Source organism: Asterias amurensis, chromosome 6 (assembly GCF_032118995.1).
Source record: "Asterias amurensis chromosome 6, ASM3211899v1".
NCBI lineage: Eukaryota > Metazoa > Echinodermata > Asteroidea > Forcipulatida > Asteriidae > Asterias > Asterias amurensis.
In genome coordinates this window covers 5,018,037-5,035,534 of record NC_092653.1, presented here as the reverse complement: position 1 = coordinate 5,035,534, position 17,498 = coordinate 5,018,037, and the positions used below count along the sequence as shown (strand labels likewise).

At 37.1% G+C, this 17,498-nt stretch overlaps 2 protein-coding genes across 4 annotated transcripts in view; one reads left to right on the top strand and one right to left on the bottom strand.

Annotated features, from left to right (window-relative positions):
• Positions 1 to 17,498, top strand: part of LOC139938153 (uncharacterized) — a 42,757-nt gene that overhangs the window by 10,038 nt on the left and 15,221 nt on the right. For all 3 annotated transcript variants that reach the window (XM_071933536.1, XM_071933534.1, XM_071933535.1), the window contains 3 exons: positions 9,520 to 9,735; positions 14,238 to 14,357; positions 16,123 to 16,269. In XM_071933536.1, the coding sequence (XP_071789637.1) occupies positions 9,520 to 9,735; positions 14,238 to 14,357; positions 16,123 to 16,269 (483 nt within the window). The remainder of the gene's footprint in view (positions 1 to 9,519; positions 9,736 to 14,237; positions 14,358 to 16,122; positions 16,270 to 17,498) is intronic.
• LOC139938154 (uncharacterized) overlaps positions 5,848 to 17,498 on the bottom strand; it is a 313,018-nt gene continuing 301,367 nt past the window's right edge. Inside the window, exon 5 of the transcript XR_011786116.1 lies at positions 5,848 to 5,870. The gene's annotated coding sequence lies outside the window, so the exon portion shown is untranslated. The remainder of the gene's footprint in view (positions 5,871 to 17,498) is intronic.

Sequence of the window (17,498 nt, the reverse complement as noted above, 5' to 3'; positions counted from 1 at the left end):
GTAAGCAAATTTTTTAGCTTACTGTAGCAGAACAATTTGCTAAGGCGCAAGCAGATTTCACAGGTTAGCAAAAAAAATAGGCTATTCATTGGCTACAAAGTCAGCTACAAAGTCAAAAATCTACTTTGTTCCAAATTTACATATTTGAAAAGTTTGATTCATCAAAAGAAGTTTTCAAACACAACAGTGTGTAGTCACATTTGTGTGGAGTGCCACAAATAAAACTAGAGCTTGGAAAAACATTTGAAATAGAAAGCAAACATGTGCAGTAAAGCAACCGTACATCAGCGAGAAGTGTTTACTCTACTAGTTTCTATTTTATTATTTACGTGTTTCTGCAGTGTACTGGTATAATATAATGCACATTGTACTCGAGTAATAAAGTTTGTTTTCCCATCATAAAAACAAACAGTACTGGTACAGAAGAGTGTACATGTTTTCAATTCATCAATAATTAATCAGACATTGGTTGTATATTTGTTTAAAAAGGATTTGGGTACTTTTCGAACACAAAACACAATGTCCACAGATTTACATTTTACACCATTTGAAGATATTGATAGTAGAAAGCTTACCTTCAAATATATTACTTGTTGAGGTGCTGTATTTTTGAAAAATTAGTAAAACAATGTCACGAAAATATGTTTTACATGCTAATAAAAAAAATTGTCTCCTGAGACAAAAATTATTTTTGTGACTTGTTTTACTCATTTCTCAAAAACTACAGCACCTCAACAAATAATATTTTAAGGGAAGCTTTCCACCATCATTATCTTCAAACTGTGTGAGTTTGATGTAAATCTGTGGACATTGTGCCCTGTGTCCTACAAAAAGTACCCATCAGACCCTTTAAAACAAGCGTCGGGGACCGTTGTATGACACTCCAGTATAAATTCAGTCTACGTTTTTCGGTGGGCTTGGACTCAGACTCCAGAATGTCAGTGATTCAGCCTCGGACTTGACCAACTGGACTCAGAAAATTGGGACTCGTACTGGATATTTCCGACTGTCACCACTTTTTGCTCGTGGCCGACTTAACTTAAATATGGTGACTAAGATTCCATAAATGTTACAAATGATTTTGCAAACAAGACACAAGTGAATTTTTACAGCGCAACAACAATTCAATTTTGTTTTTACAACAATTGCAAAATAATCAATCTTGAGTGATACAGGATAATAAATAGTATGGTAATTTACCAACTTCAACTGTTCTACAATTTCAAACACTGGCTTGAAATATTTGTCCATACACTCCAATTACTTTTTGTATCGTTTCCACAAATCAGCCATTAAATTTACTCACTGAGAATAATATTCAAAGCAATTTTTCTCCCATCAAAGGAACTATTCACTTAAAGTGTTCACTTCAACAGCAAAACATTTCAAGCTCTAGCAAAATAGTGAAGAATAAATTATGAGGCTCTGAGTTTGAGCGGGAAAATCCACCTGTGAGGGCAGAGATGGTTCTTGTGATTGATTTAGCCGAGTAGCGCATATTAATGTTGCACAAGGCTGTATACTCCCCACCAGGGAGCTGAGATGGTTTAAGGAGTGATTTAAGGCCCAGTGACCAGGGGTAATAATGTGAAGCGCTTTGGGACGCCCTCCAGGTGTGAAAAGCGCTATATAAAAACGGGTTATTATTATGGTGGTGCCTGGGACACACCAATAAAAACACTTGTCAACCCTAAACAACAAAACGATCACTACTCTGTTCAACACTTTGGACAACAAAATTGGAGAGAAAAAAAACTGCATTTTACATGTACAAGAAATATTGGACCGCATGAGTTGAACTGGGGCTCTAAAATTTGTGGAAAATCCACAAAACCGCAGGCCTTGTAGCTCAGAATCTTTACTGTATCAGGATTTTACTTGCAAGACCAGAATCAAAATGAAAAGAGAATAGTACACAGTTTTATCCCCTAACTGTTTCATTTGAACAAAACACTCAGAAAAGTTATGGTTGTTACTCAGCAGGGATTGCAAATATTATTTGTGAGACTCAAACTCAACATTTGAACATAATTTTTTGAGACAAAGATGATGAATTGAAAAAAAAACAAGAGCACCTGACTTGTCCTGTCTTGAGTTTACTGGGGTGGATTTCACAAAGAGTTAGGACTAGTCTTATCTCGAGTTAGGACTAGTTACTCGTCCTAACTTAGGACTATCCATACAATTTGTATATCTCCTAGGTAGGACTAGTCCTAACTCTTTGTGAAATCGACCCCTGGACCGACATGGAAATCACTGGTCTCGGGTCAGTGGTCCAGTGAAAAACTTGAGCCCTGTATCTGTGTTGAATCTCTACTGACAATTGTTCAACGAGATGTGAGCTTCAGGGTTACATTAATATATCATCTTTCCCCCTGCTAGTCTTCAGTAGGGTATGAACTTTTACTGGACCGACATTGAAATCACTGGTCTTGGGTCAGTGGTCCAGTGAAAAACTTGAGCCCTGTATCTGTGTTGAATCTCCTTTTGTCCAAAGAGATGTGAGCTTCAGTGTTTCATTAATATATCATCTTTCCCCCTGCTAGTCTCCAGTAGGGAATTAACTTTTACTGGACCGACATTGAAATCACTGGTCTTGGGTCAGTGGTCCAGTGAAAAACTTGAACCCTGTATCTGTGTTGAATCTCCTTTTGTCCAAAGAGATGTGAGCTTCAGGGTTTCATTAATATATCATCTTTCCCCCTGCTAGTCTCCAGTAGGGAATTAACTTTTACTGGACCGACATTGAAATCACTGGTCTTGGGTCAGTGGTCCAGTGAAAAACTTGAACCCTGTATCTGTGTTGAATCTCCTTTTGTCCAAAGAGATGTGAGCTTCAGGGTTTCATTAATATATCATCTTTCCCCCTGCTAGTCTCCAGTAGGGAATTAACTTTTACTGGACCGACATTGAAATCACTGGTCTTGGGTCAGTGGTCCAGTGAAAACTTGAGCCCTATATCTGTGTTGAATCTCCTTTTGTCCAAAGAGATGTGAGCTTCAGGGTTTCATTAATATATCATCTTTCCCCCTGCTAGTCTTCAGTAGGGAAAGAACTTTTACTGGACCGACATTGAAATCGCTGGTCTCGGGTCAGTGGTCCAGTGAAAAACTTGAGCCCTGTATCTGTGTTGAATCTCTGCTGACAATTGTTCAAAGAGATGTGAGCTTCAGGATTTCATTAATATATCATCTTTCCCCCTGCTAGTCTTCAGTAGGGAATGAACTTTGACTGGACCGACATTGAAATCGCTGGCCTCGGGTCAGTGGTCCAGTGAAAAACTTGAGACTGTGTTGAATCTCTGCTGACAATTGTTCAAAGAGATGTGAGCTTCAGGGTTTCATTAATATATCATCTTTCCCCCTGCTAGTCTCCAGTAGGGAATTAACTTTTACTGGACCGACATTGAAATCACTGGTCTTGGGTCAGTGGTCCAGTGAAAAACTTGAGCCCTGTATCTGTGTTGAATCTCTACTGACAATTGTTCAACGAGATGTGATGAGTTTCATTAATATCATCTTTCCCCCCTGCTAGTCTTCAGTAGGGAATGAACTTTTAAAAAATTCAGCATAAAACAATAATTTAATAGATGTCAAATTTGCATCAAAGGGATAAAGAATATGGTTTTACCCGTACATAGATGTTTGTTAGCACTTTGTATATGGAGTACTTTCCAGAGTTCTGTGTAAAAAACACAGGCATATTACTCAAGTGGGATTCCAACCCACGACTTTGCTATTCAAGAGCAGTGTCATAAAACCAACTAGACCACCGAAATTGCCAAGTAGATAGAGGCAGTTCAAATCCTATGTTTAGCAGCAGGTACTTTAAACAACAGGATTTTAAACAACAACTAATGTTTTTCGTTGTTTTTATCCTCTTTTTCACAGCAATTGTTTTGAAACCTTAAATCCAACATAAATGTCTGTCTCGTATAATTTCAGGTTCTGTAATTCTCTTTGTAAAAATTCCAAGGACCCTGTATCTAGTCACATCTGTCTGTGAATTACTCATGGTCAAAATACGGCGATGCCGTTGTTAGGGACGGCTGACATTGATTGCAAGCATTTGCGCGTACGTGACTTGACTCGATAGAGCTCCACTTTCCCAGAAAGCGCACTCTGTGTATCAGTTTGACCTTGACCATCCATTTGTGCTGGTACACATTTGCATATTAGTCCCTACATACAATAAATGGCTATATAATCACAGAGCAGTGATAGCTACGCGGTACGTAGATTCAAACATGTCGGCCTCTATTTTTGATTAATTTGTCCAACTGTTGTTATTAAACAGTTTTACTCTGAAATTCTTATTAATTGTTTTTTCATTAATATTTAGTAATACATATTGTTGACTAATTTGACATTATGGTTATTTTCTGTTAAGGCATAGCAATGACATCTTGAGAGTTTTCTGTCTTTGTTATTTTTCAGATTAAATCTTCCATTATTTATTAACTAAGTTTTTGAGTTGCCGTGTCCCAATTATTCAATTTGATGACGTGTCACATACGCTTCTAACTCAAATCGAAAAAACTTCTTTGCATCTTCTGCATTTGAAAACTTAATTTTGTTACAATTTTTTTTCTTCTTTTTGGAAAGTGATTTTATAGAGTGGTTACATATTATTATTGTAATTTCAGAGTGATGTCTGTTTACATTTCCTTTAAGTAATCATATGACAGTGTTGGTTTGAAGGGCATAGCAATATGTTGTACTCTCCCTCCCATTGTGTAAACATTTCACACTCCAATGTTGATTGTTAGAGGTCAAATTGATTCTAATTATACAATGTAAATAACAATGCGTGTGACAGCAATAGCATATGGAAATCTTTCTTTTGTTACATTCGTTGAAGTCGGAATAAAAAAAATAATGAAAACAGCCAAACTACCTAAAGTTTGGACTCCTTTCATTTTTTCTTTTGTCCACTAGAGTGTTTGTGTTTGGGGGATCCTAAATTCATTAAGTAATATTTTTACACACTTTGTTCATACTTTGTTCATAGGTTTTTATGAGCAGTAGATTTTTAAGCTGGTATGTCCTATTTTGTCTCGATGTCCGTGTGCTACATAATTCTTTTGGCAATCCTTAATTCAAAAAATGTGCTTTTATATGCACACTTAAATAAGGGAATCAATGTGTGGTGAAGAGGTTTTCAACTAGTGAATTAAACCCAACGAGGCCAGGTTCTTGATAATTTTACTGAGACGAAGTCGAGGTAAACTATCAAGAACCATCCCTCGGCGGGTTTAAACCACTAGTTGAAAACCGATTCAACACACTTTGATTCCCATTCATAAATACCTTTTCGGTCAAAAAACATCAACACTTTTGGTAAAAAAGTAAAATAAATGCAAAAATTATAATTGTTCAGTGATTTGTTTCAACACAACACCCCTTCAGCTATGAAATGGTAAGGCCCTCCGTCGCCCTCGGGTAATCAACTCCATATAAGGAGTGCACGTGGCGCGTATCGCGTGATGTGGCACAACTGTCTCGGCCGTTGCTCTCGACCAATAGGAATGAAGAAACTGTCTTATAAGCACAGGTGCAAGCTTGCGTGTCACGCCCATGTTTCAACACTTTTTACTGGTCATAAACAAAGGTTTATACACACCCATGTGACGCGCTCTCCACCAATAAGAATAGCGAAACTGTCTGAGGTATTTATGAATGTGTTGTTGGGGCCTATATTATTTTTATAAACAGTAGACTTTCAGGCCTTTATGCTTCTATTTTGAAAGGGTATGGGCGCCAAGGCATTTTCTCCTTGGTAAAGGGCACCCTATGAAGAAATTGTAAATTTCTACCGTAGAGCATTTCAAGGGCACCAAGTCAATGACCAGGGGGCATGGAGGCAATCGCCTCTGTTGCCTCAGTGAAGTATTAGACCTGGACTTTTATCATGGTATGACCCATGTTGTCAGAGCTAACTTGAATCATGATGCTGAATAGTGTTTGCACACCTGGCTAGTGACTATATCAATCGAGCCCTGCGTGATGACACTATCTGACAACTTTATCTGAAACATATCTTTTCTTAAAGGCACTGGACACTATTGGTAATTACACAAATATTTGTTAGCATACAAACTTAACAATAGCTACAAGCAATGGAGCGCTGATAGTATGAAACATTATGAGAAACAGCTCCCTCTGAAGTAACGTAGTTTTCGAAAAAGAAGTATTTTTCCACTAAAATATTTGAATTTGATTTGTAGACCTCAGAATTAGATTTTGAGGTCCCGAAATCAAGCATCTGAGTGCACACAACTTCGTGTGACAAGGCTGTTTTTCTTCCATTAATATCTCGCAACTTTGATGACCAATTGAGTTCAAATTTTCACAGTTTTGTTATTTTGTGCATATGTTGAGATACACCAAGTGAGAAGACTGGTCTTTGACAATTACCAAAGGTGTCCAGTGCCTTTATTAATCTTGAACATTGAAATTATAAGCTCCTTTCTTTATAATGTATTTTACAATTTCACATTTCAGCTGTATTCTAAATGGTGCATCTCAGAAAAACATCTCTCTTTGTCAAAGAAAACAAAACAGGGTGTAACAGGCTCATTTTGTAGAAGCCAAAATTTTCCCTCGTTTGCGTCTCTAGTCTTAACGACCTCAACTGGCTCCTGGCTGTTTAACACTCAATTCCGCACTCTTGTTCATACTGTATACAAGTTTTTCAACACACTTTATCTTGGCTAAGTTACCTCTCAGTCTCATCTCTACTTCATAATGTCTTCCTACTGTCTTTGTTCTTATAAATGCAGGTATATGTCTTGATATTCCCAAATGTTGCAATCAGGCTGGTGATCCAGCTTTCCCCATCTGTGCCCCTCGTATGTAACAAACTTCCTGCCCCTGTAGCAGAAATTCAACTGGTCTCACTTTCAAGATCCAACCATCTCCTTAGCATGTTATCTGGGTTTTTTAGTCTGCCCCCCCCCCCTTAAAAAACTCTTGTATCCTCTGGTAAAAGGCACTTTATAAATGCCAAATCATATTATTATTTTTGGTTTTTTTTACCCATACTCCGATGTGTGTAAGCACTGTGTACTCAGTACTTTCCCCGAGTGCTGTAAAAAAATATCACAGGCATGTTACTCGGGTGGGATTATTATTATTATTATTATTATCATAATCAAATAGGAGTGTCATGGCTAGATAAATGTATGAATAATCATCCTCATGTTAACTCATCACCCATTCAGTGAATCACTGAATGGGCGAAACAGACGTCTGTTTACTCTGATTTTCTGGTTGACATACATTTTAAAATTATGTATTATACCATGCCCAAGATGTGGTAGAAATAAACAAATATAAAAAAATCCTCACTCAAAAATGCCTGAGATTTCCAGAACACAATGAAGGCACAATGTAGGAGGAATGGGTACACAATGCCAATTGTTATACCTCGGTAACAAACTGCGAAGTTTGATTGATCGAGAACAAATCACGTGACGTGCAACAAAAACGCATGTTACATGGCTCGACTGGCCGGGTAATATGAAAAGTGATGTACACTGGTGTACATCACCTTGATCGTTCCAAGCGTTGGTCGATTTCCAGCCCTGTGTACGAAACAACCGCGGGTTTGAGGGAATTGTTTCTTGTTCGTCTGCTTATTAAACAATGAATAGTCTGTCGTAGTAATGTTTGAAGATGACAACAGAACTTCGAGAAGAGGAATAACAATTATACAAAGGTATAACAAAACAATTGTTGCACGTTGTGACTGGGGTCCATGGGTTTTGTACACCCTCGAGGGAAAATGGCACCCTCGGCTTCGCCTCGGGTTCCATTTTCCCCCTCGAGTGTAAACGCCATGGACCCCGTCACAGCGTGCAACAATTGTATAATGTTAGCACCAAATGAAGTGTGTCAAGCTCCCACGTACTTGGCACTGAACAACGATGAACAGGAATTAATTTAAAATAACACTGCATAAACTGCAGTTAACCCTAATACTTTCTTGTCTCCATCTATTTGATTTGATCAAAATGCAAGACTACAGTCTTAAAGATAAAATAGCGTAATCAAGTTTGAGGCAGAAAAAAACAGGCTTTCAATGGGTTACCGCATGCACGTAAAGAGTGAAGTCGTTGTTTTGTTAATAATCTGCAAGGTGGTTTCCATGGCAACAGGATAATAATACCGGGAAACCGTCGCCAGTAATCAATCGCATTTCACAGCTGAGTTGGTGGTGCATACGAATGCCATGCTGTCCTCTCATGTCCATGTACATTATGTGAAAACATTCAAGGCATGAATAAATAGAAGACATAACAAGAACAATTTTCAAAATGAGAAGGAAATAAACAATTTTTTTTTTCTCAACGTTTAAGTCCTTTTTAAAGAGATAGTTGCTGCAAATCTTTTTCTAATAAGCACAAGCTAGCCAGTAATCAATTGCATTTTACAACTACATATAAGTTTTACAATGAAGGTTGGCTTCAAACAAGATAAAAGGGGCGAGGAAGATAAGCTGTTTTTTGTTTTATTGGCACGCTGTCACATGTACATGTACATTATGTGAAAACATTCAAGGCATCCCTGGATGACAAACCAAGAAAGATTTTCAGAATGAGAAGGAAATAAACATTTTTTATTTTATTTTTTTTATTTCTTAACGTTTAAGTCCTTAATTAAGAGATTTTGTCTGCAACTCTTTTTCTCATAAGCACAAGCTCGCCACTGCCAATCTTAAAGGTGATAGGCATAATTATGTTTGGTAACCACTCTTAAAATACTTGGTTTAGAAGTACTGAGCAGCTTTCGATAGTATAAAGCAATTTTGATAATCATTTCACTTTGAAGTAATGTGGTTATGGGAAAATAAGTCAGTTTTTATCCCAAAAATATCAAATGTGAGAAGCGTTACTGACAGTAACGTTCCTTGGATTGTGTATTCTAAGTGTTGAAACATATGGGGCCATTAAAAGTCTACGCATTTATACAACAGAACGTTAAGAAGTTTACAATCTGCTAATTCTTTTTCTTCTTCAATGAAAGATTTTATTTTCCTTACCTTTGAAATGAGCCTGCATGTAGGAGTAGGAAAAAAGATTGCGTGTATATTTGGTTTGCGGTAACACCATGTGTTTATCTACTTGCCAGGTAGAGTTTGTTCTTAGAGAACTGTCTTGCTTTATTCTACTACCATGGAGTAGATGTTCGGGGGTTTGGGAGACTTCTCAGTCCTGAAAAGAACTGTCCTGCTTTTTAACTATTACCCGGGCAGATGGTATAGAAATAGGCTGGGACTACACGATCCTATAAGCTAAAGTAGTAGTCCCAGCCTATAAGAACAAACTCTACATGGCAAGTAGATACATACATGGTGTTACCGCAAACCAAATATACATTGATACCTCACCATGCAATGCCTCAAATCCTATAAACAAAGATTGCCATGTTGCAATTGTTGTGCAATGTTTCCAAACATGTGTAGAGTGTAGACATTGTGTGACATTTTACCTAATACCTTGTATCTAATTTTCATCAGGAATTAGAACAACAGAAGCATCATCTGAGAAGAAGAATTGAAAATGTTCAAGGGGAGTATGAGAGCAAGCTATTGGACCTTCAATCAGAATTATCCAGTATGCACAAGGAACTGACCAATCAGAAGGCTTCACAGAGAGCAATGGAGAAGGAGAAACAGTCAGTTGTTGATGAGTTATCGGAGCAGAATCAGAGGCTGGTCCATCAAATCAAACAGGTAAATCACAATCAACTTTGGTTATTGTCAAAGACCAAGTCTTCTCACTTGGTGTGTCACAACATGCACAAAATAACAAACCTATGAAAATTTGAACTCAATTGGTCGTTGAAGTTGCTAGGTAATAATGGAAGAAAAAACAGCATTGTCACAGGAAATTGTGTGCTTTCAGATGCTTGATTTTGAAATCTCTCGCGTGAGGTCTCGAAATCAATACAAATATTTTACTGAGAAATTACTTCTTTCTCAAAAACTACGTTACTTCAGAGGGAGCCGTTTCTCACAATATTTTATACTATCAACAGCTCTCCATTGCTCGTTACCAAGTAAGTTTTTATGCTAAAAATGATTTTTGAGTAATTATCAATAGTGTCCAGGCCTTTAAGGTAAACCACATCAAATCAAGTTCCTGCCTGACACAAATCTAAATGGTTTCTTAAATTATTCTGAGCTACATGTAACTCAATGCATGTTTGTGTTGCACATCGTTTCCATGCCTTGTGTTTAAGACGGTTTCCACGGTAAAATTTTGTTTTAAGATCCACCTATTATCTTTAAAATTTTATTCAGTCCCTGGCCCACAGCCAAATTACAAGAATAACTACAAGAATTTAAACAATAATAATAATTTATTGAAATTTTCCTGTTATAATCCTCCCATTATCGTTATAATTGGTTTGGGGGTTTTTTCAACTCCTGTTCCACAGGCCAAATTAAAAGAATGTTTCAATACAAAAACATTAAAAATACACTACAAAGACAAGTTAAAATAGAATTTGCTAATAAAATAGTTTAGTTGAGTTTTACTAATAAATAGAGTCATTATGAAAATGGGGGGGGGGGGGATTACTCCTTTCCTGATATTTAAACAGTTTAAAAATTCCATTGTTTTTGGTACCCTTTCTTTTGTTAGAGACTTGTAATTTGTCTACACTTTCACTAGGACTCTAGCTATTGGAAATGAGTGCATCGCAAAACAGAATTTGACCTTGGAGCTCCTCTTTAACATTTGAACAATGTAGGCCTTCACAGAAGAACTTGTTTTTGTCAGAAGAATTTTTTTTCTTTCTTTTTGTTCAATGCTGTGAATTCATTGTTACGAACATCAATGAAGGTTTCATTATGACTGCCTGAAATTCATGTTCTGATCACAATCTGTAAGATTCCTTCAGAGACTGGATATGTTTGGCAATTTGAATACTCAAAATATATTAGCATAAAAACGTACTTGGTAATGAGCAACAGAGAGCTGTTGGTAGTATAAAACATTGTGAGAAACTACTCCCTCTGAAGAAATGTAGTTTTTGAGAAAGAGGTTATTTCTCACTCAAATATTTGAATCTGAGAAAGACCGCACGCATGAAGCCTTTCTCAGGCATCTGAAAGATCACTTAATTTGTGCAATAAAGGCGTTTTTTCGTTCATTATTCTCTTGCAAATTTGATGACCAAATTGAGTCGAAATTTTTCACAGGTTTGTTATTTTATGCATAAGTTGGGATCACTGAGTGAGAAGACTGGTCTTTGGTAATTACCAAAGGTGCGCAGTGCCTTTTATGAAGTTTCATTGTGATATGAGGTTTCATTGTGACTGCTTGACATTCACGTTCTGATCTCAATCTGTTGAAAGCTGAGAATGTGCCACATTCGCCATGATCAGGTAAAAAACCTTGCAGTCATACGTTTATAGAAACGTCGATACGCCAGACATTTTCGTGTCAGATGTAAAAATGAGATAGCGAGGGGAGCATTTTGTTTTTGCCATGTTTGAGCGGTTCACCCTGCAGCGTATTCTCACTATCGTCGAGAGTGATTTCTCAGATAAACTTCTGACATGACTGTTGTGGTTTCCTCAATAATTTGATGAATATTTTTGTTGTTTCTGGAGAAAGAAAAGGGTTAAGAAGACAGGTAGTCACATTATGAAGATCTTTGCCCAATATCAAAATGCTGCTTTTAAAGCAGAAAATATTGGTTATCACTTGTCTGCTGAGCGAAAATATGAAGGGGATCTGTCACAGATCGTGGTGTTGAGTTATTCGTGGCTGTAACTAACCTTTATGGTAAGCGTAACATTTTGTTGTGCTTATAACTATTTTTTGTGCTCAATGCATCACTATTGCTCTTGATTCTCTTGGCAGTCACAAACTGATAAACGTAAACAGGTTGCTAGATAGATATTTCACAATAAATCCCCAGAAATCCACATTGTCTCGAAAAATACCGCTGATCTTATTTCCCTTTAGTCAAGTCTAAAGGCTCCACAGTATTTTAATTATTCTTAAGTAAGCTGGTTGCATAGCTTCATGTATGTTTGTATTTCATTTATGTGTAAAATAATACTTATCGTGTGTTCTTAAAGTGAAATAAGCTGAAGCGTGTCAAGGTTTTATGTCTTTGCAAACATATCCCCTGATCAATTTATATTAAATGCTTTTATTGACAGTATTACTCGTTCTAAAAGTCACAACAAACATCGGACCTGGAGTTAACAGTTCTTCAAAATAGATCTGAGCTCTAAAAATAGTACATAACGGAAATCCGTCATTAGGAAATATATATATATACTTGTATTCTGGATTTGATATACATGAGGACTTAGTCATATCAGTTGACACCTGATTCCTGACATACACATGTAGCGGACAGCTGAACGTCAAATGAGATTTCCACTCTGATGGCCTAATCTGAGAGAGAGAGGGATTCATGGTCTACTTCGCTACCCCCCGCCCCCCCCCCCCCCCCTTCAATCCATCTCTCTCTTTCTCAATAATCAAGCGTCTTGATTGAAGTAAAGGTCACGGCTGACGGGGATTCATCTTCATCGATTTATACTCGCTTCTAGCAAATTTATTTTAAAGGCACTGCAGCCGATTTCTCGAAACGCTAGGATTAATCCTGCCTCGAGTTAGGATGAGTAACTCAACCTACTTAGGATGGATTCAATGCATCCTAATGTCTGTCGATATGGTATTTAAAGATGCTATGTCAGATTGTTGGCCGATTTGACCCAAAAATTTTGATTTAAAATTCAATTAGGTATTTTGATGGGGGTCGAGAAAGTTATAAGCTTTCATTTGAGCCATTGCTCAAAAAAGTCCGTCAATTATTAGTAGCAGTGAAATAAAGTGCTCAAAATTAGGTTTTGTCGGGATCCCGACAATATGTCACGTGACCAATTCGTATGTGTTTTATAAGAAACGTTTTAAATTTTTGTCATGGTTCCTGACCATTAAAAGTAAAAGTTAAACTTGTTTTCGTTAGAGCGGGTGATACTCTTTGAAATACCATTCACTTAAAAAAAATCTGACATAGCATCTTTAACTGGTTATATGTCCCAAGATTAATCCTAAGTGAGAAAGAGTTTGGTGAAATAGGCGGCAGGACACTTATGGTAATGACTCAAAACAAATATTTGCATAAAAGCTGACTCGGTAACAAGCAACTGAGAGCTGTTGCATGATAGTATAAAACATTGTAGGAAACGACTCCCTCTGCAGTAACGCAGCTTTTTAGAAAATGGTAATTTCTCACAAAAATATTTGAATTTCAAATCAGGCCTGAAGTCTTTTGAGGGCATCTGAAAGCACACAAATGTGTGCAATAAGTGTGAGGGTTTTTTTTCTTCATTTATTTTCTTGCAACTTCGATGACCAATTGGGTCCAAATTTCCACATATTTGTTATTTCATGCATGTTGGGATACACCAAGCGAGAATACTGGTCTTTGACAATTACAAAATGTGTCCAGTGCCTTTGAAGGGCAATATATAACAGCATGGGTTAGATCTGATTTGTAAAATGATCAGATTGAGTGCTTCAGGTCGCTTGAGTAATAATCTTATTCTGTGATATTTAATTTGACTCGGGAGGAAAGCAAATAACATATGTTTACCAATGAACAATTAAAAATCTAATAGGATTGATTCACAAAACGGTTTCTCCTAGAGAGGTCATTCTTACCGCAGTGTATCATTTGAAAAAGGTTGGCAAGTTTTGGGTTGTTGTGTGCAGCACCTCAGACCTAAAACTAAATGGAGGCCACAGATTCCATGGCCTTTGTTGCCCCCGGTCTTGGCCTTGGTGCCCCTTCAGAATCTTCCCCATAGAATTTACAATGGAAGTGCCCCTTACAAAATGAAATTGGCCTTGCCCTCTCAAAGATGCAATTCTAGTCCTGGCACTATACACTGCGGAACCATGGTTGTTTGTGTGCATATGGGGTTTGCTCACAGTCAGCACTCCGGACAATCGAAAAAATTACACTGAATGGTGATGTTTCCTTCACATAGAGCAAGTTGGGTTTTTTTCTTGTTTGCAGCATGATATTTTGTTTGTGATTTCAGGGAATGTTTTTCACAGTGTCTTCATGAGTGTGGCTCCAACTAATCATTGCTGTTGGAACACCTCTAGACAAATGTCAGAGTACCCTTTTACTATTGTATTCTATCATTGCGCCACATATATTTTATACATATTGTGTGTGTATTTTGTTTTTGTTCAGGCATCAGATGTAGAAGAGGAACTGAATGAGCATATACAGAGATTGCGAGACCAGGTTCATCTTAGACGTCAACACTCGCAGCATAGAGAAGACCCACAAGTTGAAGAATTGCAGAAAGAGGTGGGTTAAAACTCATGCAGACAGTGGCATGTTTTCTTGTGAATTGCAAAGTTTTTTTCTCTCCGATTTTATTGTCCATAGTGTTTTACGAAGTATAGTGATAGTGATCTTTTGTCAAAGTGTTTTTATTGGAGTGTCCCAGGCACCACCAGGCACAATTGTCCTGTTTGCCTATTTTTTGTAGGCACAAATGTTCAGTGGGTTCTTTATGCACCAGTACTTTCTGGGCCCTTATACATGTTATTTTTTTTTTTTTTTTAATGGTTTATTTATTCAACAATATTTAAAAAAGACACTGGCAGTTAAAAAACTGAATTTGTGTCTTAAATTTACAATAGTATAATATATAGGAACAAATGTTCCATTAGGCCCTTTATAGGTACCAATATTTTGGGCCAATCGGATAGGTACCAGTACTCTGTTTATTATACGCCTCTCTTAATATTTATGCATGACGTCATAATTCTTACCCAAAATGAGGCTATGGGCGCACGTCCCCCATCACTTTCAGTGGCTGCGCCAATCGCCTCGTTTTGGATTAGCATTGTGACGTACACATATCTCATGCATTAAATATTAGGAAAGGCGTATAGGCACCAGTGTTCAAAAGTCCCTTATAAACAGGTACCCATGTTTCATAGGCCCTTACACAGGTACCAGTAGTTTGGGGGCCCTTTAGGCACCAGTGCTCTGTGGGCCCTTATAGGCAAAATGTTTCAAAGTCCCTGTTAGTATAGGCACCATGTTTCATTAGGTATTAGGTACAAAAATATTGATTCCATAGGCACACATCTTTTTATAAGCCTCTTGGACATGAACATATTTGAGGCATATTTATGCATGACAGCAAAACAGTTTTTTCCCAGAAATTTTTCATCTATAGATGTCAGTAACCGTGCAAAGTATACTCTGCACTAAACTGATTATGCTTTAATTTCTTTTGATTCTATAAAGCACAGAAAGGAATAAAATCACTCATATCCAAAAGCAATACACCATTGGTTCAAAATTTCAACTTTGTACACAAAATATAGACACACCCACACGGCTTCAAAACCACAGGACAAATTAGCACTCTAGCCAATCATAGCTCCACGTAAAGTCGGAAATAATATGGTGAATATGACCTTGTTAAACCAAATGCAGTAGTTTTAGTGCGGATGTTCGTTAGAGTCAGCTCGAGTCAATCAGCTAGAGTTTATTGTGCTTTCCATGGGAAATCAACTGTGATAAATAAATAAAGGATAGGAAGAGATGAGACTGGGTTATTGCACTAATGCTGGTAACTATCAATTAGTAAACAAATGGCTTGTTGGAGTGATTTCAATTATATAATCAGTGGCTGGTAGAAGCTGCTGTGTAGTTATCGGAAAGTACCTAAATCTATCAGTGCTTTGTGTTAATGTTTAATGCCAATTATTTCAAGGTGGAAGTTATTAATTTTGTTATGTTTTCTAGATGATTAATGACTTTAGTTGAATTTAAAGTATGTACTTTCCAAACAAAGGTCATTTATTTACGATTTAAACCATATTTGATTTTACAAATAGGGTTTGGATTAATCGTCACTGGCAATACACAATCGCAAATCGGCGGATTTAATTGGCCTCTATGACAGTGTTAGGATTACTGGATCAGTCTGTGAATTCTGACTCCGGATAAATTAGTTTTGTTTTGTTTGGGGTTTTTTCCCCTAGATGTAATTCTGACTCTGGACATTCTCATTAATTTATAAGTTTTTAATGTATTTATCTTGTATTTGCAGATGCAGCGTCTGTCTGCTAAACGGGGAGAGTTGGAACGTAAACTACACACAACCAGCGCCGAGAGAGATACAATGGCGTCCAGTCTCAAAGAAACCAACGATCGATGTCTCATGTTAGATAAACACAGTAGAGAACTCGAACAGCAGGTACACATGGATACTAATGTTATACATCAGTAATAGATTGTTTCCACAATTAACATTAAAGATGCTATGTCAGATTTTTGGCCCCAAACATTAAAAAATAGATTTTTTTGAGTGAATGGTATTTCAAAGAGTATCACCCGCTCTAACGAAAAAAAGTTATACTTTTACTTTTAATGGTCAGGAGCCATGACAAAAGTTTAAAACGTTTCTTATAAAATACATAAGAATTGGTCACGTGATATATTGTCGGGATCCCGACAAAAACTAATTTTGAGCACTTTATTTCACTGCTACTAATAATTGGTGGACTTTTTCGAGCAATGGCTCAAATGAAAGCTTGTAACTTTCTCGACCCCCATCAAAATACCTTTTGAATTTTAAGTCAAAATGTTTGGGTCAAATCGGCAAAAAATCTGACATAGCATCTTTAAAAAAATTATTTGTTGAGAACCAATCATGTGATATGCTACAAAGCAAGGCTCAGGGGAACATGAGTGGTGTACCCCACTGGGTTAGATTGCTTGTTCCGACCGTTGGTAATTTTCAATGACTTGTAAAAAATTCAGGCAAGATTTTTTTCCTACTTAAGTCTTATTACAGGTGGGGGGGATGTTTGCTCTTGAAATTCAAATAAATTTTGACTATTTAGGGTAGCCCTTGTTATTTGTTGAGAACCAATCATGTGATATGCTAGAAAGCAAGGCTCAGGGGAACATGAGTGCAGGTCTGCCCCCCTGGGTTAGCTTGCTTGTTCCCACTAGTGGTCACTTCAAGTGCCTTGTACAATGTTCAGGCAAGATATTTTTCCTACTTTAGTCTGATTTCTGGGGGGGGGGGTTGCCTTAGAAATTCAAATAAATTTTGATTATTTTGGTCAGCCCTTGCACTTTATAAAATGTTCCTACTTTTTTTCAAAATATTATACCTGAATATCAAAAATAGCGCTCGATTTGAGGTTGTAACCACGCTAGTACTAGGAAAATTGCTGTCTTAGGCCACATAAAAAAAAAATTGTTGATCTTGCCCAACCGTTCAAACCCCCCCCCCCCCCCCCCGACCCCCTTTTTTTTTTCTTTTTTTTTATAATAATAAAAAACAACCTTTTCAATTATATTTTTTTCAAAATGTACAGGTTTGAAAAAATGTTTAAAGAAGGTTTTTATTCATGTTGGCAAAGCAAAAACAATTCTTCAAATATTTACTTGGGCTACACTGTGCTTAGTTGTTTG